At 34.3% G+C, this 27,561-nt stretch overlaps 1 protein-coding gene and 1 long non-coding RNA gene across 3 annotated transcripts in view; one reads left to right on the top strand and one right to left on the bottom strand.

Moving 5' to 3' along the window:
• The window catches only part of insc (INSC spindle orientation adaptor protein), a 64,696-nt gene extending 62,395 nt beyond the window's left edge, over positions 1-2,301 (top strand). For both annotated transcript variants that reach the window (XM_088610916.1, XM_088610915.1), the window contains exons 12-14: positions 108-263; positions 698-774; positions 1,606-2,301. In XM_088610916.1, the coding sequence (XP_088467042.1) occupies positions 108-263; positions 698-774; positions 1,606-1,734 (362 nt within the window). In that variant the 3' untranslated portion in view covers positions 1,735-2,301. The remainder of the gene's footprint in view (positions 1-107; positions 264-697; positions 775-1,605) is intronic.
• Positions 1-27,561, bottom strand: part of LOC148645545 (uncharacterized) — a 245,042-nt gene that overhangs the window by 49,699 nt on the left and 167,782 nt on the right. The window lies entirely within an intron of this gene.

Here is a 27,561-nt window from a genome sequence, read left to right as displayed (position 1 = left end):
TGTTCATTAATGTTACTAATTATGCATGCATCAGAATGTCTTAATTTATTCAGATTACTTTTGAGAGAATGAAAGGACAAAGACCTGTTTTTCTATTTTATGTGTAGGGATTGAGCATCTGCTCCTACTCCTGTCTGAAAAACCTTCCTCTTCCAGTCCAGCAGAGGGCGCTGCCTGCGAGCGAGTGCAGCAGAAAGCTGCTGTTACTCTGGCCCGTCTAAGCAGGGATAATGATGTGGTCCAGACTGCCATACAACTCAACTGTGAGCTGCAGTACTGAGTTTTCTTATTACCAATACGGGAAAGGTTGCTATACATCGTGTAGACTAAATGAATAGAGAAGAAAAATAACCGTTCTAACTTTAATACTGCGTAGACATTGCAGATACTGTTTGTCTTATGAGGATCAATTAAACTGTGTTTGCTATCAAAGAGTAAAAATAATTTAAAATCATAAAGAAACAGAATGATTTCTGTGATTTTGTTCATACAGTATGCCAGTTGATTGCAAATTAAGAGTGAAATGTCATAAACTTCACTTTGCTTTCATCACATTATTAAGCCTGTATTTATCTAGTACATATTGTACAGCTTTCAGTGTTTTTCATTATGGCTTATGTATAAACATAATATAAAATAATATACAAGTAGTCTTTATCGTTCAGAGCTGTAACTTGTAGAAACGTTTTATTTTCAGGTATCCCTCGTCTAATAGAGCTCTGCCGTTCACCTGCCAAGAGAAACAGCAGTGATTCTGTGTTAGTTGCCTGTCTGGTAGGTTTTTACATCTCTCTATAGAAATTTCATCTGATTTTGTGGATATTCCACCTACAGTATATAACATTGGCAGATTTTCATATTTAGAGAATGAACAGATGCTCATAGAATAGCCGAACTACACTTCCAAATCATGTCACTGTAAAATCCTAGACTTAGCCAATTTTCTTCTTTTGCTGTATAATCAGAGTTCATTAGTGTAAATGCAGCTGCATTTTATATTATCATGTATCACAAAGGTTTTGTCAGTGCCCTGAGTGCTAAATTGTGGTAAAGATGCAGGTTTAACCTGCAGTGTTTTTGTTTTTAACAGTATTTGTCTGTTTTATTCTATGGTTAAGTACAGTACTACTAGTCATGCAGTATCTTATAGCTTACACCATGATTTCAACAATGAGACTTTTTGTAGATCATTCAGTATCTTTTTTTCATTTCCTTTATTGAGAATATGCATCTGCATCCACTTGGTTATTATCCAGACTAAAACGTATTGCATCAATCACAACTACTCATGAAAAACATGTCAGTTTCAGATTTTGAAATCACACAATAAATTGAAATCACAATCCTGATTTCTCTAGGCAATTTCACTTTCCATTCTGTGCCATGTAGTACTGTCCTACTGAAACAAATTACAGGAAATGTAAAAAGTACAATTGACCACAGCCTTCTGCCAATCTGCACTTGACACGTTACACAAAGGGCAGAAAAGGCCTCTTCTGAGAGCGTGCATGTCTCATCAATTAAAACAATAGAACTTCTCTCATCACGCAAAACAGTGTCCGCGCCTGCTCTCTCATAAGTGGCTCCTCTTGTCACGATTTGCAGGCTGCCCTGAGGAGACTGGCGGCTGGGTGCCCAGAAAGCATTGAAGACATCGACTACCAGCAGCTCATAAAACCAAGACTTGTGGACTCGTTTCTGCTTTGCTCCAACATGGAAGAAAGTTTTGTGTAGCAGGGGGTCTCGGACAAGCTCGGTGGAAGTACAGAGAAAGATTTTATTTGATTCAGTATTACTTTAGGGGTGGCAAATGGCACTTTGTAAAAATAAAACAGAGAAGATATTTGCACTCATTTATTCATTGATAAAGCATTTATACGGGAGAAAAACCTGACTTTTGTTTATAGCATAATATTTAGTAAAGGTTAGTATCTACCAGGGTATCAACACTTTAATGTTCTTTTCATCCGTTACTATTTAAAAAAAAGAATTGAATCTCTTAATTCCTTATATAACATATTATCTTTGATTCCATGATATCTACATACAATACATACAGTCAGAGATACGATGAATGTCCAGCATACACTTTATGACACTGTGGTATTGTATATTTCATTTTTGTACTATGAATTAAAAACCAGAAAAACCATCAATGGTTTGTACAACAAAGATGCTGTTTTTTTATAAAGATTATGTTATGCTTCCTCATCAATTTTGTTTTTCAGATGAGGAAAAAATGTTTTAATATCATGCTATGTCATGTTACCTGGTAACTAAATAAACAGTGCATACACCACAGTTTTCTTTGTCACTGAACAATCTATTTCAGCTTTAAGAAAGTTAAGTTGTTGAAGATGTTTTTTCCTTGAAGACAGTGCTACTGCACTTTATTCACATTCTTATATTTTTCATTGTGTATCCACAAGATATGCTCCTTAGCTTAACAGAAGGACTTTCAATTAATAGTTTTTATTTTTTCCAACCTATATTACTGGTATAGAACAGCCACAGCCACATGTTAAAAAAATGTAAAGCTGCTCATTACCATACCAACAGGAACTTTGAGTGTTGCTAACAATCTTTACCCAAGGAGGATATTGTGGAATATTAAATTATTTTCTTGGACCTTCAAGCAAATGTGAAGGCAGATGAGCTGAATAGCCTTACCCCAAATTCACTCTTCAACCTGCTTTAACTATCTCTTTTGATTCCTACATTACCATTCGAGGCTATTGATCCCAGGATCACATTCACTTATCAGACATTAATTAGTATTAGATGAGAAACTGCAATGTTTTTATATGTATTGAAAACCATTTGGAATACACCATTTAATTTATAAGTTAATCTTTTTGCAATTGATCTTATGTTTTACTTCACAGGGGGGCACTTTAAAAAATCCTCTACTGCAAGTCCACATTTGTTCTCTTGCTAAATGAAATATTTAATTTGTCATTTACACTACACTACACTACCCTACACTATACTGAGAACAAGCTGCACTATATATATATACTGTATATGACACATGTATTGAAAACAGAAAATAAAAAAAATATTAACCACTTCTCTATAGGTTTAATTCTGGGAGTACAGTTCAGTTATGCTCTATGCAATGAAAACACTATGAGCTGTCTCTCAGTCCTACCTTATGTTTCAGAAAGCACTCCAGAGATTTTGTGGATCACAATTTTTCTGTATTGTCTTCCAGCCACACTTTTAACTTCAAAAAACACCCTGGCCTTATGTCCCCTGTGATACGTGAGTACCACTAGCCTGGCTAGTGAATCTCAGCCTCCCTTCTCCACTCTTTGACATGTCTAACTATTACCTGAGGCAAACCCCCTCAGAGTCCTGATGGTTTGGATTCCTGTACAGTACATATACAATGCGGCCTTCTCTCTGTGTCTTACTGGTTTACCTGTTACTACAAGAATTGGTAACCAATTTGAAATTCCCCTTTTCCAAATACCTTCCCATTTCAATATATATTAGATAATAAAAGGGCTTGTAGGAATTAGTTCCATTAGGAACAATAAATTAAGTTACTGCATTTTTTATGATGAGGAAAAATACACACAAACTCATGAATAGAAGGTAGCAATATCTAATGGCCAAATCCTTTTTACTGCGACAGGAAGTCACAACAGTGTTCAATATGTATACTACTGTACATATGGTGGTGATGTAAATTCCAAAATTTTTATTTTAAAGCAGCAGTAGAGTTTAGATAATGTATATAAAAAACAAGGCATTTCTGTTCATCTTAAAGATCTGTAATATTTACTTGGCAAGGATTTAAAAGACTACAAGTTTAAACAATTTGCTGAATACTAAGGTACAGTAATACAATTTTAGGAACTCAATGTTGAAAAAAATAAAGCTTTCAAATTTGTTGTGTGATTATCAACGATTTGAGCATGATCCACGTGCACATTTTAATACATTTAAAACTGATTGATTTACTTTAATTTACTCACTTAAATGTTTTGAATGATTGCAAAACATTTATGTTAGGGATGGAATTTACATTCAACTATACTGTATTTTCTTTGTAATTTTAAAAATGTACGGTACTCATTTACAGTACTATTTAATAACCAGTGCACTTGAAAACAGATAAAGTATTTTTAAAATATTTGATGTTACCACTATAATTATGCTTTTAGATTAGAATATACATTTTAGAATTGATTTATGATATTACACAGTCTTATGCTTTTCTGTTATTGTTCAGGAGTTGGAAAATCTGGTTTATCTTTCAAAAGGAAGTTATTTTTTAAAATTAAACTGAGATTTCTTTAAAAAGGCAACCACTATAAATGTGCATGGAACAGAAACTGAAGGGTAACTCTTTATACCGCCCTGCAAATTTATTGAAATGGCTTTTTAAAAGTATAAGAGAAATGACTAAAGAATACATTATCATCAGTTATAACTTGCAAAGAGTATTTGTAATTTCATGTTTGCAATATTTATTGCTGCCATAAAAAACTGTCAAAGAAAGGATACCTGACTTGAATTCCATCTGAGAATTTATATACCAAGAAGAATACGAAGAATGTGCTGAAAAAAGGCACTCGCAAGCATTTTTAAACTTACCCAGTATCTTAAGTCTTGACAAGCCATACTTTTTTTCTCCACAATATTAGAAACATCACTGAGTACTGTTAGAACTCTTCTTTTTGGTTTCATGACAAACATGGATCTTTTCCCAGTTGCTTACATAGATAAACTGAACATTTATTCCCTGCAATCCCTACAAATGAACATTTCTTAAAAACACAAACATCTATTGTCTGATAAGTGAGCTTTATGATTGTAAATAATGAATACTTTTTAAAATGTGTTTAAAATAAAAAAACAAGGAAGAGGAGTGTTTGTACAGTATTTGAGGCACTTTTTAAGATGGTGCTGGAGGTACAGTAGCTGGATAATAAAATAAGACTATTTTAGATCAGAAAGAAATATATTTATATTAATGGAAACAATCAGTATAGTGTAAATATACGCTCTAATCATTTGGTTGATTGTTTCTGGTAATACAGTTGTATACAGTATACCTTAAAGTTACATCAGCAGCAGCAACAACAGAAAAATAAGATGTAGAATTATAAGTGGAAAATGGACATAAAAGATGTCCTAAAACTTCAAAAGGTCTCTTATCTTTAGTATTTTCCATATAAATTAGGCGACAGTATTAATCTGTTGCATTGTTTTGAAGTTTGGAATCACATCTAGAGGGAAAAAATTCTTTGTTATTCCACGCAGGTTTTTTTTGCTGTTATGCAGGCACTACATATCTCTGAGGAACAATGTTGGAGTTTTATTTTATTATGAACAAAGAACACATGAACAAAGCTTTTGGCAGAGGCATATACTGTACAGTGAAGTCCAGAGGTCCATGAAAAGCTTTGAACTGTGAGGTCACAGACATCAGAGGGCTATCTGCTCTGTTGCGTGTTTAACATCCATGCAAGAGGGTTTTGAGCTTGAAGATCATGTGTTTCTGCTACATTGTCATCCCTTTTAATTAAAGCTTGTTCAATAGGAATAATAGTTTTGTATATCCAGCCTTCTTTTGTTTCACCTGAGGGTACCTATGCTATTATAAAATGATGAGTCCAGTTGCTAATATGTTATCCCACAAGTTTCAGACAATTGAAATTCTACAGAGTTTCCAAACAGATGCAAGAAACTTTAAATCTCTTTTAGTTCACTGGGCTATGTAACCAGGTTTCTGCACATATCAATGGGAGAAAAGCATAGATCTGTACCCGATTCCATAAAATATGCAAAGCGTACGCACCATACAGAATAGCTGAAAACACAGGTCTTTTGATGTTAAGTCCTTTGGTTGTGCATGTCTTCATCGAAGTAGCCTGTGGATGTTTTAACCTTCTCTAAAACTCTCTCCAATGCCTTTTTCTCTCTCTCCATATCACAGCAGCGGAGTGTAGCAGCTCTCTCAATTATTTTTATTTTATGAGCACGCTGCTTTTCTTCTCCATGGTTCACCACCCTGGCCCATCGCAGAGATACAGTATCTTCCACCTTTCTGATGGGGATCATTTGCAGCCTTTGTTTTTCCATGTTTTAAAGTTTAAAGAGAAAATCTCAACAAGGACATCCCTGTGTTATTTTCAGGTACTTTTGGTTGCAAAGAAATAATTTTCTCCTGAGTCTCGGGTTAATAATTTACGAATATCTCTTTCACATGACTGCCTGCTTTGTTTTCTTAAGACATCTCTTGGGGGCCTGTTAAAAATGTGTTCATGATTAACATCATGTGGCTTAATTCTTAATTGAGGTGATGTAAGTTTAATGTATTTTCCCTTTAGATCTTAAAAATCCCTTTATAGAAATTTATTTTGGTAGATGTTATGGTCTGTAATATCCATATGGTCCAGTTATTATCATTGGTGTTTTTGAATTTGTATACTGATGCACACTGAAATTTCAAAAGACTAAATGGCTCATTGAGAATACAGTATGTGTGTTATTTATATTTTAAAATATAAATGTTTAAGTGAGTGGACAAGGTGGTTGCTTGAGTATTAGTGTTGGTCTCAGGGCTAAAATACTGTATTCAAGTGATATGATTTTCTAAAACTGCCAGATACTTGGTGTTCAGTATTTGAGTTTTGAGTTATGTTTGTCAAAATCTCATATAAACAGCCATTCAACAACAGATTTTAAATAGGGCAAGAACATCAAAAGATGCAGCCTTGGCCTGCATAAGTGATAAAGATTACCTGGTTGCTGTCAGCATTAGTGAAGGAAAGAGGACGCCCAGACGCCAAAGATGAACGTACAGCCAAGGTACTGTAGATAATATCTAGATAACAAGACCCTGCCTGCTTCAACAATCAGTGCTCAGAGAAACCTGGAAAAAAGCTTAGTGAGGCACAGGTCACCACACTGGACCACAGCTCTTCACATCTGTCTGACCCATTGGTGTCAGCCTGCTGTGGCTACAGAATGAGAATTTCCAGGAGGACATACTGTAACCTGCAAATCAGCAGAATGACTTTTCGTTTGGGGATAACATGTTGATAACAGGACCAGGTTAAAGATGCCTGCCTTACAGGTTTAGACTGGGCAGCTGCAGGTTGCCACTCTGGCATAAGTGGATCTAGCTGAAGCTACTCTGTTGGAAAGATGAAGTATTTTACCCAATTAATGAGTCATTTCTTCAATTAAATGAATGATTCTGTCACAAAAAAAGCAGAAACTAGGTATAACATTGTACTTTGTTGAGTGAAGGAATTTAGCATAAATACAGGAGTAGCTGTGGGGAGCATGTTTCTGTAGACAACAGCAGTACCCACTGAAGTGTGCTCTCTAGGCTTGTCGTGGCTGCCGTTTAGTCTTTGCTGGCTTGAATGTGTGGAAGAACATGGAACGAACAGATGCACGGACCTGCTCTGTGCTCATTTTCCACTGTCAATGTCCATGGGAATAAGCTCCCCTCAGTGCCATTTGCAGGCACTCCATGAATATATATTTACTTTATACGTACTGTACCACACAGGGCCTGTCTGTCCCTGCAGTACGCCACAATACCCAGGCAATTAGTAATAAAGCATTAATCTCCTACATTAGATGGCCTGAGTTCCAATGTGGAGTTTAAGAAAGCTATTTGTATTGTTAATTGTCAAATTTGTTAAGCTTATTTCTAGCTTTGCTGTTACAACAAATTAATGATAAAATACATTCAATTTGTGTACTGTATGTGTAACGTTGGAGGGTCATTGGCAGTGTGGATGCATAAAGATAATATAGACAGTTTTCTTACATTAAGAAGAATCTAATAACATTTAGATTCAATTTTTTACTTTTTTATTGTTCTTTAAACAGTGAGTGGCAATTGTATGACCTGTTAAAACATAAATATACACCCAAAAGACAGTAAATATTGTTTATATATGTTGGCAGAACTAGGTGCACTAACAGACATTGTATGACACTAAAAGTGATGAATGAATAAATATGATGAATGAATGTATTCATTTTGGCTGTGTGGCAAGAGGTACTATTTCCTGAGACTTTAAAACAACTCCATAGAATAGTGGGCGGAGGTGCTTCTGTAGAATACTTATGTACAGTAGCTAATTGAATTTAAACAGCCAAAAGCAAAATGGGTGGATGGTTGGAGCTGAATTACTGAATTCAGGAATCATCAAAGAAGAGTGCTATCTTCCTAAACCCTACTGAATGAAGACAGCTTTTAATATTTCAGGAAAATCCCCATCTTACATATGCTGTACTCACATGCTTTTTACTAACTGCATGGCTTGGGGTGCACGATTTGAAAAACTGTATAGAATTAAATGAAGTATATTTAAAGCTCATGCTCATTGTTTCTACGACATCTGAAACATTCTGGTGATCTTTTTGAATTGACCTGGTCTGTGCCCCTTCGTAGCAGTGCGTAATGTTTGACAATCATCCAGGGTGATGGCTGACAGTTGTAATGTTGTTATCATTAAATTGTGTGATGGTGGCATGCATACAAGAATTTGACAGGCCAAGAGCTTGTGGAATTACTCTCTCACTCTGAGCACATTGAAAGCCACCTACTACACGATCACTCATACAGGTTGAAATATCACAGACACCAATTTTGTGTGGCATTCAAAATGCATTGCAAGGCAGCATGGGCAATGGGAAGTCATCATTTTCAGGGGTGTTGACTTTATTCTGCAAGGGCACTATACATGCATAATATTTCTGCTTAAAATTCAGGAGTGCAATGAGACGAGATTGTCTTCAATCCTGTCATCTCTTTTTCCTGCCAAACAGAACAGACCAGTAGAGTCAGCTAGAGACTGATGACAGCTTGCTATGAAAATATACAGTTCTGGACGTATTCACTCAGCAGCAATGTTTGCATGCCCTTTTCCATTTTAAAAGCTACATTTCTCAGATTCATTTTTCAATGCTTCTTCTGTTTTATCTTCACACCTTTACGTATATATTTCTCTTAAACAGGCCTATGCTTATTTCAGCATTTTTCAGGAATGTAATAAAGTACAGGTTTGTTTAGAGCAACGTTATGATCCATCTGTACTTCTAAACCTGAGTGTACAGATTCTCAAAAACATATTAAAAAGGCGATAGCTATTACGGACTATACTGTACAATTAATTAATTTAGTTCTGACAAAACTATAGGTACTGTATATGTATCATCAAAAGACATTATTATTTCATTTACAGTATGTATATTGATTAAATGTTTTTGGTATCTTTTTGATTACTTGAGTAATCTTGTGTTCATGGCACACAATAAATTTGTCAATATTGAATAAACATTGAAAGACCCCAATGAGAGGGCTGATTTGGGACAAGTGATTAGGTGATTTGACCTGTTGATTGTGAAGCCTGGTGAAAATCAAGAATGGAAAACACAGGAAAGAACCAATATTCCACACTACAGTATAGAACAAAGGTTCTGTGCCGTCTCTTAGATGAAAGCAAACCCTCAGTCATGTTACAGTAGGTGGAACCACCAGTGGAGGAGACAAGTTGTTTTTAGAGATGGGCGTTAGCAGACATGCAGAACTACATGCTAATTGTTGTGAATAACAGAACAAACCATGGGTAGATCCAATTGTGATAGCCTAGGCTCCATTTTATAGTGACTGATGGCTACCTTACTGCATAACACCACACTGATCAAGTCCTGAAACTCCCCATGCAGATGGGGGTAAATAAATATAAATAAAATGTTACAAAACTCCTGGTGTCGCCTTGCCCTGCCTACAGGCACATTATGGATGTGATGCCCCATTAATATAATACACAGCAGCATAATAAAGGAGAGAAAGGCCCATACCAAGCCAAAATACTAAACTAACAATCATTACAAATGAATGACCAGTACATGATAACAGGTCCCCAGAAGGTAAAACCAAGAATCTCTGGATAAAGATTGGTATCAGGTTCTGAGTAAATGAGTGTTTGCCCAGGAGGATAGAGATAATTGATTTAAGTTAAAATATCACTTCTGATTTAAATGTGTGGTTTTATGAGGTTTTTAATCCCTGCAAGTGACAAAACAGATAAGAATATGTAAGAGATTATAATACTATTAAAAAAAGCATACGTATGTAAGCATACTGTATGTAAGCGCCAACTGAATATTAAGGCATATGTACTGTATATAAAACCTTTCATCAGGAGGAATATGTAATGAAAAAAAAACAAATATATCTTGATGTTGAGTTAAATATATATCCTAGTACTGTATGCTTGGCTTTTAATATCTAACAGAAGTACAGAGCAAATTAAAGAAAAAAAAATCAAAGAAACATATTTTTCTACATGATAAAATTATGATTATATGAGTCCTTACAAGGTGCTTTCTTCTGAAACTGTATTTTGTAGTGCATTTTGGCTGACACAGCAGAATGGCCTCCCTCTTAAACTGAGCTGAAACTGTTTGCTAATTCTAGGAATTTGTATCAAGTCCCAGTTGTACTCATTTAGAGATAACTGTAAATGAATTAATAATCTCAGCAATGATTTATGGATATCTTTCGATAATTGGTTTTGGGATATTTAAACTATTTTGCAACATCTTATTTTTCCTTTCCAAACTGCTAACATACATTCTTAGTGAAGTGTTCTTAGATTGTAAATTAAAATATTTAAGCTATTATCAAATACAATGTTAAAAACATTTACTACTGCTCTTCTTAATAATAAAACTATTTTAAATATTTCTATTTATGAAAAAGCATATACGTTATAAGGACAAAACATAATGACTTAATGACCATCCATGATAATTCACCACAATGCTACTGTTGTCCTTTATTCATTTTCTGGTAAGTAGAACATCTTAAGTGTTCCTTTTTTTAACTTTCATAAATAAAAATACATGTTTATGCAATTAAACTCAATAAATGATTAAGTGTTAATAATCCTGTTCAGAGAGAACACTAGGGGTCACTGCATACTTCATGGCCCGAACTGTAACAAGCAAGGTTTCCAAATCCTAGTGCTGGCATCAGTGTCTGCTGGTTTGTGTTTAAGATGAGTTCCTGATTATGCTGAACCCATGATTTCTCTAATTATCATCTTTCAATTGTCTTTTTCTGAAACGGTCAAACGTTTTAAAAGAACTTAAAGTAACATTCCAATGCATATTTAAAACTGTAGCTGTCATCATCAGGTTAATTAGCCAAGGTTCCCTTAGTTTCTTTTTTATTTGGGGGTTTTGTTGTTTCATTTTTTTAAAAATAAGAAAGTTGTTAAAAAAATCAGATCCTGAGCAATTGGAAGAAATACCTACAAGCATGTTGGAATTTCAACAAGCATATACATACATGAGATTTGTTATGTGTAACCCTGAAAATATTTTATGGCTCCTTACAATATCTTACAAAATAATTGTACAGTTTATGCTAGGCACCTGATACAGATTATTTGAATGATACAACAGTTTTCAAGGTCTTAATACAGTATTTTTTAAAATGAAACTTCTTTTCATGTCAGAAGTTTGTAAAACGACCAGGTATAGCTCTATTAATTAATAAGTTAATAAGTTGAATTCTAAGAGACCACTCGAGAGGGAGAGTCTAATGTTTCACTCCTTTGCCAGGTTGCATGATTTCATATTTAGTCCAATTAATAATACAAATTTCTTGCATTTTTAATAGCACTTTTCTTCTTTCACTAATGAAATGCAGGAGCCTTTAGTGAAGCATAGCAGCTGTTCCAAACCAGCAGCTCGAAACATGTCAGATAAAGTGGAGAAGTACACAATTAGTTTAGTTTAACCATTAAATTGAACAATGCCATAGGATCTTTAAGGTCCACAACATGCCAGAAATAGAGGTTTAATGTCCCATTCAAATGAAATTCTCTGTCTATGCTGTAACATGGAGGTTTTGGTAGAGAGAGAAGTGTGCCACCTATTGGTACACCAATGTCACTGTCAGAATCACCTGATTTTCGTCAGAGAACTCCTCTCTGTTCTCTTCCAGAGCCAGTCTTTGTTCTGCTTCTCCAAATCGACAAGACTGACCAAATCTCATATCAACAGATGGTAGAGATATATCAGGACTCTAAATAGTGCAATAAAGAGTTAACAGTATGCTGTATAACATTATTTATGCTATACTGTACGTTTATAGACACAGTTTACAAAATTCTACTGAATCACAAAAAATCAAACCAAAAGGAGTGAGCATGGTTATATTGTACCTTCACCTCATAACCCTTTCCAATTTTTAACTAATAAATTACTCCTTTAATGATTCCCATAGTATGAGGGAACTGTGTAAAGCTCACTGGCAAGAATATTTTTCCTGAATCAAAATACCAACAAGAATAAAAATAACAAAAATAGCTCAACAATTTACCCTATCAAAAACCTTATACAAAGTATTTCATATTTCCTCACCAAACACATGAAATTACACTAAAGAAATCTCCAGTATTATCTGATGAGTATCTGCTTTCAAGAATACAGCTGGCCTGTATGCAACCTTGATGCAACACTTTTACTAATTATTTTAACATCAGTATTAATGATGCTGGATGGTAGTTAAGCCTGTTTTCATGGACTCTAGCAGTATCTTTGAAGTGTATACATGATTATCTGTTAAAAAAAGGGTGGAGAGATAAGATGATATGTAAATTTGAATTGCAAGTACTGTATGTATCCTGGCCAGATTTTTGCCATTTTAAATGGACTGTTTTTTAAGGGATCTTTTCAAGAAGTGTAGAGCTGTTGGTTTACCTAACCATGAATGCAGTGAGCAAGTGTAAGATGTTTGTTAAAGTGAATGCTAGCCCTTTGTTTCCCTGTATCAAGTTTTAGCAATATTTAAAACAGGAACGACCAATAGATACAGTACATTTGCCAAAAAAGAATGTAGGTTTAAGATTTTTTGACAAATTGGTTTCAGCTCATACAAAGGAACAGCAGGAAGTGTAAAGCTTTTCACTCCAGTGTGAGAATACAGTGTAATGTAATTTGAGAAAGACGACACTCCAGAGGCACAGTATTTATTAGTATTCACTGGACATAAGTCTTTGATGTTACCAGTGTTCTTTTCACCCACAAGGTGCATCAGGATTTAATGAGACACGATATTTAAGTTTTTAGAAATGTTGAATATTTTAAACCAAAGTACATTATCTTAACAATATAAACAGACCATCTTATTGCCTGAATCCCTCATGTGCTTTCTATGATACTTGTGTGAAATTCCATTACACTCTAATTATCTCATATCAAGATCTGTTTTGTCATGCAAAAGATACAGCTTAAAGCAATACAGTGATGTATAATTCAAGGATCTTGGTAGTATTTGTTATGTGTTTGCATTTCCTGTTGTATCATATAGTAAACTTAATTAAAGATACAACATCACTTCTGCATGAATTTATAATTGCTGACATGATTTCTCCTATAAAACCCCATGCAACTGATTGTGACTGAACTTAATAGAACTTTTCAGAGATGACCCAAATCTAAAAAATCATTGTTTTTTTCATTTCCAAAATTCCCCATGAATCTATATCCAAAAAGTTCAGTAAAGATTGAGATACTGTAGGTGTTCAAGCTGTGATGATGTAATTGGTCGCAAGAGGGAGAAAAGACAGGAGCCCTTCAGTCACTGATTTGATCCCATGATTATTGATTTCTCTGCCTCACTGTAACTAAAATAATTGCCACATGTAATGTATTATTAAATTACAAGCCAGTTCTCAAGTTTGGGTTTGAAGGTCCTTTTTGAATTGCAGAGACCTATAGATTATTAAACACCAAATCCCATTAAAAAGCACTGATATTAAATGCTCATGTTAAAAATCCATATTTTTTCACATTGGTTCCTGAATTAGGTTGCAATTTCCAACATACATTTCTTCTATATGTTCTGGACTTCCTATAAGCTTAGACCATGGGGTGCTACTTTTAAAAAATATAAATTGATTAAAAGTATTTTTGCTCCACAAATATTGGACAAATGAATCTGTACATTATTCCTGTTACAGGATTACAACATGAAAAAACTGATGGGGTCAGGCTGCTGAGTATTTGGCAAACAACAATGACTGAATAAACTTGTTATTAAAACACAGTACCAGTTTTGTATTGCAGAACACTGATTCTTTAAAAAATACAATTTCAAATTTCTACATCACTTATGAATTCAACCCACATGACCCTGAAAATGCAGTTTTCTCTACTGGTGTTACTTTGATGAAGTTTCAAGGTGGTATGCCAATGATGGACTTTATTCGCAATAAAGTCCTATGATCAGAAGAAGCTGGCCGAACCCCAAAGACACAGGTCATCATTATTTGATCAATTTAAAGACAACAACACTGTACATCGATTCCCAGGTTTTCTCTCTGAACTGAGGTACAAAGTAAACAGGACCCCATCCACTTAAGTTAGTGCTTGACAAGCAGAGGCAAAAAATTAATAATTTGTTGGATTTTTTTTGGTGGCGTGGGGAGGGAAGTTCAGAGATTTATTTACAAAATAAATTTCACTCTTCAGAGTGTTGAAAAGAGAACTTTAATGTTTTTGGGGAATGATCAACTTAAAATAAAACCTTCAGTAACCTAGTTTACATGCACTGCTTAACTTTAAAATGTAAAATAAATCTAAGATATGGAAATCCCTGTCTCACTACATGTGAGAATACTTGCACAAATCATTTGTTGTGACAGTATTTTGTGACATTCAAACAAGAATATTTATTGAATAAATAACTTGATAAAGTTTTCTTAAAAAAAACAAAGCTTATGTTATCTTATAGGGTGTTCATTAAGATCACATTATATAAATACAATCTCTGTATAAAGATACTGTTTGGTGGCAGTGTACAGTACTTCCATGATGAAATTAATTAATTTTTGTATGGCCACTGATTAGGAGGTCCTTACTTCATTGAAACTGTGGGTTCTAGTCTGCAGAAACATTTTACTTCTAGATTGAAAGGAGGCATCCTGAGTATCAGCCTGAGAAACACTTGTTGCTAATTAATTCACTTATTTATCATACTATAGAAGTTGTTAACAAGCCAAACAAAATGGCCTACAGACAGCATACGTATCAATGTGACATTGATGTGATGTGACAGAGTTTATATTTGTGTTTTATCTGTTCATTATTTACAGAATATTCCACAATATACTAAACATCAGCCTATTCTTTGCAGTTTTGTAGATGATAATGAGTGTTGAATGTCTGGACATCATGACATTGATACAAATAAATACTAGTGAAACAGCACCATTCACATACAGTACTGTAGCTATTCTCCATTGACCAACTGTATTTGTAATTTCAATTTCCTCCTAATTTTACCCCACGTGTACTCCACACAAAGCAGCTCATACTGAAACCAATGCCATCGCTAAGGTAAGATTATATTTATATTAAACCCTTACTATATTTAGCACATCTACGTTTTGACCACATATTTCTAGAACACACTACAGAAATGGGGAACAGCTTCCCTACTCCAAAAGAGACTTAAAGGTAGAGAATTTTCTTGCATTTCTAGTATTTATGAATGACTAATTGACAGGTTCCCTGCAATTTCAGGGATGGTTTCAAGTTTAAAAGGATTCTTAGCATCTACCAAACTTTTCTGAAGTTTTTAGAAGAAAATAAGAAAGTACAGAGGTATCTTCAAACAAAATATAAACAGACATTTGTTAAGATGGTTATTTCTCCTATCACAGACATCACAAAAGTGTTCTCAGTTGTTTGGTATCTCAAGAAACATCCAGTGATAGGTAAAGTTCTACTTCATGTTTTCAACAGTACATTTTAGTGAGGTACTGTATGGTATTCACTGTCCATGGGACTTGTATTATACAGTACAGTATACCCTGCAAAGTACAATTATACTTTAGTGGACCTGACCAAGGTCCACAAAATCAGAATCATGTAAAACCTATTAATCTTTTACTGGACATTAATACCAATTGGGATTTATTTAATAGTTGTGAGATCATTTCTTATGTGCCCATGAAGTGTTTCAAATTCTTTGATTCCCCTGTTAAAATTAATATTTGATCCGTCTCTGACATTACTTTCAACTTAAAGAATCTTCTTTTTTTTTCCTTGATGCCACAAAAATATCCATTTCAAAAAGTAAAACTCTGCCTTCTTTTACTAAATAAGGACTTCTGTTGCAAATCTTCCACCAAACCCACATATGCATGTTCTTCTAGGCAAAACATTAAATTTAACAAGCAGCTTGCTTATATTCATAACATTATCAGTTCTTTAAATAAACATAGCAATAGGATTTAAAGCTCCAACTCGAACTTTAATTAATGTTTTATATAACAGACTTTAAATATGTTATGGAAAAAAACTCCATATGAACAACGACAATGAAACAGTATTCATGCAGTGGTTAAGGTGGAAAAAATCTGCTTTGAATTTTAACGCAGCTAATAAACAAAGTATGTTGTAAATGAGAGTCTTTTTATACTGCAGTGGTAGAAAAAAGTCAGAAAGGTTGCCTCTGTTGTTCCTGCTTCATTAAATAATTGAATTAAATTATTTCAGGCCCTGGCATGATTCCTTGGAGAAAAACAAGATGAGATGAGGTAAGGTGAACTTGGGCTGAACATGAACTGATGAAGTGATCAGAGCTGTCTGTCTTTCATGCCTCCAATCACTGAATGATCCATTTAACCTTTTTCTTTCTGAGAGTATTTGACCCCTTGTAGACTAAATCAAATGAAGCTACTCCTTAGTCCTAGTTATTGTACATTCTCTGTTCATGATGAGCTCCAGGCATCATTTTTACATGTTTTGGGATTGTAAAGTGCAGTTTTGGTAACAGGTTTATTCTTCTTCATCTATTTTAAAATGGCCATTCCTTTTTCTCACTCACACTGCTCCTACAGCACTATAGATTGCGAGTCTAATCTGGGCTTCATGCCGAGGAAGAAAATGTTCTGGTGGGCTTCTTTGACTGCACCTAGAAAGATTCTGGTGCTATGTCGAGAGCTTCTGTATTCTCCCATCTTGCATCCCTGGATCCTGATCTATCTTGATATCATACAGAGCTTTCCACTGCTCATTTCACTTAATTTGCTTATCTTGAGGTATGTTGCCCTTTTCCTCCTTGGTAAACACTAGAGTGAAATGGCATCTCTGAGATACTTTACCCCATCCTTTACAATTGATTTGCTGTTGTAATAGTGAAAAAAACTGTTTTATTATGTTTAACCTCCATTGCAACATAATCTGAGCTTCAATTTCATTATACTATTTTCCTGTTCTTTTTTTAACATTCTTTAAAGTGCTTGCTTTCACCTTATATTCTTTTTAACTATCTTAACCAATTTGCCACTGCTTTCCTGACACTGATTTACTCCGTGTTTCAATCACAGTACCATATTTATTCTGTCCCACATTACTTCTCTTAAGCTTTGTCCTCCATTTTCTGATTTCCTGAAATTGTAAACCTGTCAAACTTTTTTTTAAACTATCTGTATACTTTATTTTCAAATTATACTTCAAAGCATACAGTACTATTCTCTAATGGTTCTCTCACCTTTGATTTCCTCACTCTGTGTTCATTGCTTCGGAAGACTACTGTAGATCAATTCAGGTATTCCCTCTACTAGGTACTCTGACAAACGGATTAAGTAAGCAGGCATTATCCATGTATACCACGTCAATTTCAGCTGCTGGCATTCCTATTGATTTTTCCCAATCTATGTGAGGGAAGCTGAAATCTTCCATGAAAATCTTTTCTTCCTTTACACATTTACCCAAGATTTTGTTCTATAAGAAAGCCCTATAATTGATGATGAATTAGGTGATCTGTAACATACTTCTATAACACTATGCCATTTGAATTATTTTTTATAAGTCTGACCCAAGAAGAACTCTGAGACTAATTCTCTAAGAACTCTGAATTAATTACTGAAGTTCAACAGTTTTGTCTTGAATTCAAACATCAAACCACATGCCAATAATTCATGATCAATAATACATGTTATTAAGATAATAATAGGTTCAAACTGGACAGAGGGAAGTAACAAGTAACAGAGGGATTGAAATTCTGATGTGATCAAGGGTCATGAACATGTTATAGTGTTACAGTCCCCTGAAAAACATAAAAGTATTGAATTCTCTAGAGAATGGGGGCTTCCCCATTTTCATAATGGAATTCACACATTTTTTGAGTGAAAAGGTGCTACATGGTTTGAGACACACACCCAAACCCAGGGAGGTGACTGAGACAAGGTGAGTGAATGTCAATGGGAGACAAGCTATTTGCTACAGTAGTGTAATGTCACTATTGTACACTCAGGGGGTGAGTGTAACACGGGACTTGTGCAGTAGTTGTGCCTGGCGCACTGATGCTGCCCCTAGGAAATTTGACAGAGTGTAGGGTGGAATAATTCACGCCTGCACTAAAATGGGAACTGAATGGTTTGGAAATAGAAGATAACAGGCAGGTGGTGATCAAACCTTGTCAAAGGGTAAACTGCACACTTCATCTCAAATTGTATGTCTGTTTACCACCATTTCTAAAAACCAAGGAAAGTAATGGCTTAAAAAATACACAGTGCTATTAGTTTATTTTTAATGTACATACAGTTTAAAAGAAAGCCAGGAATAGCTTTAGAATTGGAACAAAATTGCATTGATATTTTTCTGCCTTTGCATAACAGAATTTGCATTCAGAGAAGCTCTGTAAATTGGTTAGTACAGAAGATCCCATCATTGGAATGTCTAACAAGAAAACTTCATTATCGTTAAATCGTGGAAGAAAACAATTACCTCTTGATAATTCTGCAATAAAACACCTTTATCCTGATGTGAATTAGTCATCCTTCTTCAAGTGTAAATCGCTGAATCTATTTTATTCTTCCTGGCCTGTAAATGAATTGTACCCTTTGATAAAGACCAATTAAACCAGACAAGAATGTTTGTGCTACAAAAATGATTTCTGTTTTCATCAGGAGATAATCCAAAGTCCAAAAAGAGATAAGTCATCAAATTATTTCAACAACAGGTGGTAGAGGATGGGATTCTTTCTTGACACGTCCACATTTCAGTATTCCGTTATTTCATTATATAGTACACTGTGATACAACTCATACAGTAGTAGACCTGAATACAAGGACTCCATAAAAAGATACTGTGATATTGGAGTACCTAATGAAAGTTCTGGAGAAGAACACTGAACATCAATTCTCACTCCCTGTGGCTAAAGATCTGCGCCTGTGGCTGGGAGGTTGCCGGTTCGTATCCCGCGGCAGGCAGAGGAATCCTACTACATTGGGCCCCTGAGCAAGGCCCTTAACCCCAACTGCTCTGACCCCAAGCTTCTCTCCCTGTCTGTGTCTCATGGAGAGCAAGCTGGGGTATGCGAAAAGACAAATTCCTAATACAAGAAATTGTATTTGGCCAATAAAGTGATATTATCTTATCTCTTATTCACCAGCTCTATACAGTATGTCAAAAATACAGGCTTTTAGACCATTTTTTTCAGCATTCATCACTCTAACAACACTCTACCATCCACCATGACTTACTCATCTGTATGTAAACGTTGTCATCTCTCAAACCAAGCAGGTTAAAACCAAGTATATCAATAAAAGTACTTTATTTATCCCACTGAATTACTGGGATCTGCGAACATCTTCTGAAGTAGGCAAAAACAAGATCAACAGATGCAAATTAATACTGACGTATATGTCTATATAACTTAATTTAAGAAACAAGACACAGGGTTAGAGTCGTTTTAATTAATGGCAGTCAAAATAAACTACATTAATTTGCAGGTCAAATAATTAACCAAATGTTACCTTATTTTTACAGAGTAAGCAGCAGTGGAACATCACAAATTTTCTAGCACAAAACAAGGAAAAGGGAAGAATTTGTAGGCTACAGTGAATCTAACCATGCACCTATGTTAAAGAATATTCTAGTCTGTTGAAGTACTGTTAGATTTTAGAAGTTAGTGTTAGATCCTTTTTATTGGAGCAGACAGTTTAGACATGCAGTTTGAAAGGGATTGTTTTCTTTCTTTTTTGGGCTTTTTTGTACAGTCAAATCCTTACACGGATTGGTCTTTAAGTGTGTCATTACTTTAAAGCCTTATGGAAAAAGAATCCACTGTTTAGCCTGTCTCTCACAGATCCTCCCACTAGATCTATGCATGCAACATAAACTACCATACAAGTCTGTTGTTTTTTTTGTCAGGGAGAAGGAAAATAAACAGTTCATCTCCTAAACGAGAAATACAGGCTTCCGGTGACAGATTAACTTTCACCGATCTTGCCTGATGAACATACTGTAGCACTTTTGGATCAACAGTGGAGCTAAAATGTTCGGCAGCATTCAAGGTCCTCGTGGGATCTTTCCACTATTTGTTTATGCACTGGATCTCAAATCTCTCTGTCTGTCATCTAGCCTTAGTAATATTTCTGAAATACTGCTGGGATGCACAGGAGGTTTTGAAAACACTTCAGTACCTCAGGGAACCCAAAGTCTTCATGTTCATGTGTAAATGACATCTCCTGTCTGTCAGACAGATCATCTGAACTCAGTTTTAGTGGTTCCTTTTAGAAACACTTGCCTTTTCTTTCATAAGTTACTTAAGATGCTGGAGAAAATATCTTCCACAGATATCCCTGAGGATTACGCTGTGTGATTTCTCAGAAGATGAAGAATCGGTTTTGTTTGCTGCGGGTCTAAGAGCTAAAGCCACAAATGATTTGAATTTGCACAAATACCTTGAAGAATTAAAGGGAAAAAAAAAGAGTTAAGAGAAAAACTTTTTCTCCTTATTTTTGCTACTGTATATTAAGTGTAAATAGACACTTTGGGAGACAGTCTGGAAAAAGAAACATTAATACACTTTACAAATAAGAGTAGTTTAAAAAAAAAAAGAAATACAAGTTTGATTTGTCAATCTTGTTATAAAGTAAAAGAATCAGAATGGTTTGTAAGGCAGCAGGGCCTTAATCACTCGACAGTATAGATATGAACTTTAGAAGGAATGAAAATGGGAAAGTGCTGCTGATGTTAGTGCTTGTCACCAGTTTCACAACTCAGTTTTGTCCCCCCATTTTCTAATCTTGTGTTATAGTGGCAAATTTCCAGTTTGTGGGCACAGCTCCCGTCCTTACAGAGTTTACATATTCCAGTTAAGGGTCTACGAATAATATGCCTTATTTTTCTAAAGTACAACTGGGAAGATGCCATCAAGCCTTGGGAATTTATTCGTTTTAAGCTGTTGTAGCACTTGTGGAACTTCGGTGTCTGTTATGATAAAATAATTCAATTCTGATGCAAAGACTTACAAAACACGTTCATGTTATTGACACCTTCAATTGTAAAAACTTGTGAAGTATTCATTCAGCATGTTTACTAAATTTCTTTTTCATCTTCTATTATCAAGTTCCTACTGTCTCACAAACTTCAACTCTTATGTTTTTATTTTGCCGTTAAAGTGCTGAGATAATGCTTGGCATATTTTTCATGCTTCTGCTACAATATTATTTTGTGTATCACGGTGAATTTATTTTATTTGTTTCAGCTGTGCCTGCAGCTTTGCATACTTCTTTTGTTTTTAAATCTTGAGCCTTTTTCTTAGAGTGTTAAGTTCCTTCAAATTATCCAGTTTAAGACACAATCTCTTACATTTGGGCTTATGTGGTTTAGAGAAGAATATGCTTTTAGGATTTAAAAAATAGTGTTACAAACTTGGGTAAGAAGCCCAATTTCCTTTGGCAATATCACAATTAAGTGTGAAAAAGTGAACCCTTACTTTTCTACTTACTTCACAAGTACTGTAGTGCCCTGTGCCTATGGCATACACCTACTGTTAGAATTTTTATTTTCTTGTTTAACCCATACAGAATTTAAAACCGCCTCTCCTCTCTAATTTCCATTCTGAACTTGACTTTTTTTTATACAGTACCTGCCTATTCACTTCCCATTCATCAGCACGGTCTTCCCCTAGTCATGTTTCAGTTATTCCTTATGTCATAATTACCTGTTAATGCATTATTACTTATGCTTCGAGCATTGAGGGAAAAGCACTTAAGAATGGATGCATCGCAAAAGTAAAATAAAATGCATTACAGGAAAAAAGTATTGTACTCTACCTTTGGTCTGACTTGCATTCGTATTTGTATTCAAATTATTTCCAGCATTCCACTCTCTTAATATTGATTTTGTATAGTACTGTACGTACAGTAATTAATTCCACTTCTGTTGGTCTGGAGGCCATATATAGAATTAATGAGGGCTTTGAACTGGCTGGGTGAAAGAAATACACTTATTCATTCTGCCTTATTTCTTAACTCTCTTTATTATTCTATAGTTTATCACTTAAACACATAACTATAAACTAAGTACTTGCTAAATTGTTTTATCACTGTTCAAGTCATCAGCCAGCTGAACTACTGTTAACTGTATTCACACGAGAAAAGTAACTTGTGCATTTTGACATTTTTTATTTCTTGCTCAAAGCGAGTTTCAATAATAACTGCTTTCTAAAACGAAATAACCTATTAGACAGTTTGTTTAATTTGTTTTTTGCTTTTCTACTGTTGACCAGTGTTCCACACTACAAGGAACATGCTTTTAATGATGGTATCTTCTGGTAAAACACTTGTTTACAGTTATGATTTTAAGCCACGTTTTTTGAATATCCACGTGTGTTAATATTCATCATCAAGCTTAATTGCTTTGATGTCATTACATGAGTTTAGTCAGATGCTCGTTGAGTTGGCCTTGGTGTTGTTTCAAAGTCTTTATTATTATGACAGTAAAGTCTTGTTCATTAAAGTTTTACAATCCATTTTCATTAGGATGAAACTGATTCTGTAAATGAACAGTTGCTCTGAAAAAAATCAAACCCTTGCAGCTATCACAGGGGAGGTACAAAGTCTGTATTAATTATCAAGAATATGGTCCCGATCGAAGATGTTAATTGCCCTGATGGTTAGTTATTTGGGGAATTGTCATGCATTTCATGCAGGGATAATAAAAATGAATTTTTAAACAAAGGGATCTTAAAATAATATCTAATCTGTGGAGAATACCAACATCAAAGGCTTATCTCAAAGCTTTGAAATTTATCTTTGTGGTCCGAAATGTTAAAGATGAGCTGAGCAATATTTCAGTCAGTTCAAGTTTGTAGGGGAAAAAACAAAACAACTGTTAATTAACAGTTATTACAAGCCTTTTCAACTTTAATTTGACTTTCAAATATTAGCATTTATATATGAACTATGCTTCTGGGTTTGGCAAATTAGCTTTCACATAACTAGTTTAATTAGGCTTCATTGTGCTTTTATGTCACCGTTGAAAGCCTTCACACAATGACATAAATAATTTATTGAAATCGGATGTTTAAGAATATTTTTCCACAGATCCTTTCAGTGAGGATAATTTCTGTGATGTGCCTTTACTCTATGCTTAACTTAATTTCCTTACCTCATTTCCTTATTTAAAACTGTTTGTGATACAGTTTTACAAAATATTTTAATTGTTTCAATAGGTCGCCTGATCAGTACTTTGTTCAGTGACCTTCAAAAGAGATCAAATTACGCATTTTCTGCATCTCATTTACTTATAACCATCATTTGAATAAAAGATAATTAAAATTGGAAAAATAACAAGAGAAAATGAACTCACGGGTTATTCATGATCTTGATTCTGTATTATGGTGAAATATTTGTGCTAAAGAAACAGTTTATTTTGTAAGTCCCTTCAAGACAGCACAAAATCGTTTCATAATGGTTACACAGACATACAGTCATTCATTTGGAAATCTCTTTTGTACTTGAGTTAAAAATGCTAAAATGATAACCGTTACGTGAGGAGTCAACGTTTCCCACCCCCCACCCTTGTCAACACAGACTGTACATAGCTTCACTGATCAAAAGTACCTGAGAACTGCAAGCAACATTCAGGGATATGTTTGCTAATTATCTTCAAAGCTTGAAATATTTTGTTTTTAATGGGAGAATTCAGTCTTATTTAACATGGGCAGGACAACCATGCAGTACAATGGTATTTATTTACTCATATGAGAAAACCTCAGGAGACACTGCTGCTATGAATTATTAAACAGAGATCGAAAACTTCCAATTTCAAGTTCACGTCAATAAGCAGCCCCTACTGCACAAGTGCACATTAAAAATATTCAGACTAAGCTCCTTTATTATGGTAAAATATCTGAAATGAATAGTGGGTGGTGTCATCATATTCATTTTTAACCAAGGAACTAAAACCTTCTGATTTTCATTAAATTTAATGACAATTTATTATGTGAAGGCTCTTTATATTTACATCAATGCACATAACAAAAAGGCAATTCCTGATTATCATTTTATGTTACAATGTAATTAGACAAAAGTGTTTAATTCATGTACATGTGGGAAAACTGGAGACATTAAGCACTGCACAAACTGCCAATTAATTACGAAGTTTAAGAAAATGCTTTATAAAGTGAAAATTAAGAATAGACACACTAAATAGGATACTACGTACTGTACAGTTAAGATATATTGACCAATGAGGAAATGAATAGTTGTAGGAAAAAATAATATACACTTTGATTCTCATAAAGGGTTTAAAAATGTAACTGCATCAATGGGATTTCTGTTAAAAACAGCAAGATGGCTGAAATATATGATTAACTTGTTTTGTATTCTGTTTAAAGATAAAAATATCAACAAAAATGGTTTTAACAAGTAATGTTACCACAACAATTGTAATGAATATTAATGTGTTAAGAATCATGAGAAAAGCATATGGAAAATGCCCTATCTTACAATAATTATTAATAATTAAGGCATTTCACATTTTTCCTCACTCTTCAGTGAGAATGAAACAACTCTTAAATAACTCAATTACTCTTAAAATAATGGATCTGTGCACATATACCACTTTTACTTATCATTACTAAGAGCAAAGCATCTGATAACATCATCAATTTGTATAATAACTCATAGGAATATACATTCTCACAAACATACAAGAATCATGAATTAGATATTCAACTGAAAAGTCATTTTGTTCTAACTTTGTCTTAAAATAAAGACATAACAATCATATTTGGAAGAACATGCTTTCAGAAAACCAACTTTGTTTGCCAAGACAGCTCTTCATAAAGACTGATTAAGACAAATACAGGGATTTTGACAACAAGACTGCATTTTTTACAACTATTTTGGACAACCAGACATGAGATCATTTATGAAAGTTAATGCAAGAGGTTTTTTTTCCTAAAAAGGTAACAGAACTTCTTAAAGCAGTGTGGAGACTATAAAATGTCCAGAACTATAATAGCAAGAATGTTTTTCCTACTAAAGCCATTTTTTTAAAATTCATCACCTCTGATCATGAGAGCAGGATTAGAATTATTTAATTAATTACAGGATGCCATCATAAATTCATCATCTTGCATTCTTCTTTGGCCAACAGTGAGACTTAGTTCACATAGCAATTCTGTTAAAAGTTATGGAAACTCTGTTTAGCTTAGTGGCCTATATTTTAATTAGTCCATATTTGGGCTCATGAAACTCATGAAATAAAGTGCTTACAATTTGTCTATCAAATGAGAAGGTTGTGGGTATTGTTGATTTCTGCAATATTGTGGGTTTTTTTCTACCTGGTACTCAATTGCACGTCTTAGTTTATATTACCCATGGACAAAAATATACTTGCCTACACCAAGATTGGTTACTGCTTGACCACTGGGTTATTCTGTCATTCCAGTTACCTTTGACTGCTTTTATTAATAATTAGTGCACATCGTAAAGTCCGATTTTTTCAGGAATCATCCATGCAGAAAACGACTCAAACTTCAGTATCTAGTTCCCTATGTTACAATTGCTTGCATGACAAATGATCAAAACAGAGTAAACAAACTACTGTTGCTGGAAAACTGTTTAACAAATTAACTCCAAGCTCAGTAAGTATACTGTAATTATAATCATTTAAACACATTTAGATAAGGATTTCTAAACTAAAATGCACTATTAATGCAAAAAAATCTAATGTCTCACAGTATACACTATATCACCTAAATTCCATGAATATAACATTGCATTGATCACTTAGTGTGACAATGGTTATTATAATGATAATTATTCCCATGTGTCTTTGGAGTCCTCTCTGATTGTTATTAAATGCTAACATGGCAGTCTTTGAAAACATTGCAGACATTTTTTTTCTGATCTGATGGTCAATATTTCTGAACAGATACAGTATCTATGTGTTTATGTTTAATTAATATTTTAGCCAATATCAGGTAACTGTAGCTAAATGTGATCACACCAATACAATAATGCAGTGTATTTCTAAGGGCTCATCAAACACCAGTCATGTCAGGATAATATTTTAAGACTCAACATCAACAAGTACTGTATTTCTCACTGGAAATATTTTGGTCTTGGATGCAAACTGATCATTTTCTCTTGACCTATGCATGTATTTCCTTTCAAACTGTACACACAGTCCAAATTATATTTCAGCTGTTTTATATTGTTAGGTGCCTAGCTGTATATACGCCTTGACGGATATTTTGGACAAAAACAAGTTTTTTCTACAATGCCACAGATCAATTAATAATATTAGGAAACATTTAAGAAAAAAGAAAGTCATTTCAGTTTTCTACACATAGCATTATTTAAGATAAAATACAATAATTCTCCAGATAGCCAGCAAACAATGTCAATGTTTTAATTGGGCCAGCATAATTTTACTAATTTGGCTAACATTAGCGGAGCACCATATAAAATTATAGTGTATATATATTTTCTTGAGGAAAAATAAACTCAGCAAAAGTTCATGAAAAAGAGATGGATATTGAAAATACTGTAGGCCATGTACATGTACAGTATGTCAAAACTGTTAGAATGTCCAATAAAGGTTACTGCCATTGTTGACTCAATGCTTGGTGGTTCTTTCATTCACTATCTGAATTCACTATCTGAAAACCATTTTCAGTATATGCCTTGCCCTTGGCCTAGTGCTTTGTGGGAAAACAATATTATGCTCAATGTGATTCTCAGGCACTCAGCAGACAGGTGGCTGACCTGAAGTGATAGTTCAGGCTATAAATTCACAAAAAGAACAAAAATGCGCATTCAATTCTCTTTTTGAAATATATCTACAGTATTATATGGACAATACACCAGCTATATAAATAAATCTCATTTGTTTACGATAAAAAACACACGTGATGAATGGTCAGAAAGGGATTTTTAAAGTTACATTAAGCAATCAAACTTGTTACACCTTTTAAACTCTCTGTTTTCCAACCTCCACCTGCCTGCTATATCGGTTTTCCTCAACAAGGTGAAGTAGCAGCTCACTATCTCTCAAGAACTTGGATTGCTGTTGGTCAGGCAAGGATGATCACCTGGATTGAAGGATTAATTAGAAATCAGGAAAAATGTACCTCATTATAAGAGGATCTATGGCTACTGAGACATGAAAAACAAACATACAGTATATTTGCTCTTCTGACTGAACAGATTTATACAGTAAATCAAAACAGTTATTAAAATGACAAAA

This window comes from Lepisosteus platostomus, chromosome 18 (genome assembly GCF_059453375.1).
Source record: "Lepisosteus platostomus isolate fLepPlt1 chromosome 18, fLepPlt1.hap1, whole genome shotgun sequence".
NCBI lineage: Eukaryota > Metazoa > Chordata > Actinopteri > Semionotiformes > Lepisosteidae > Lepisosteus > Lepisosteus platostomus.
The sequence above is the reverse complement of the archived record's forward strand: the minus strand, read 5'-3'. Positions and strand labels throughout refer to the sequence as shown.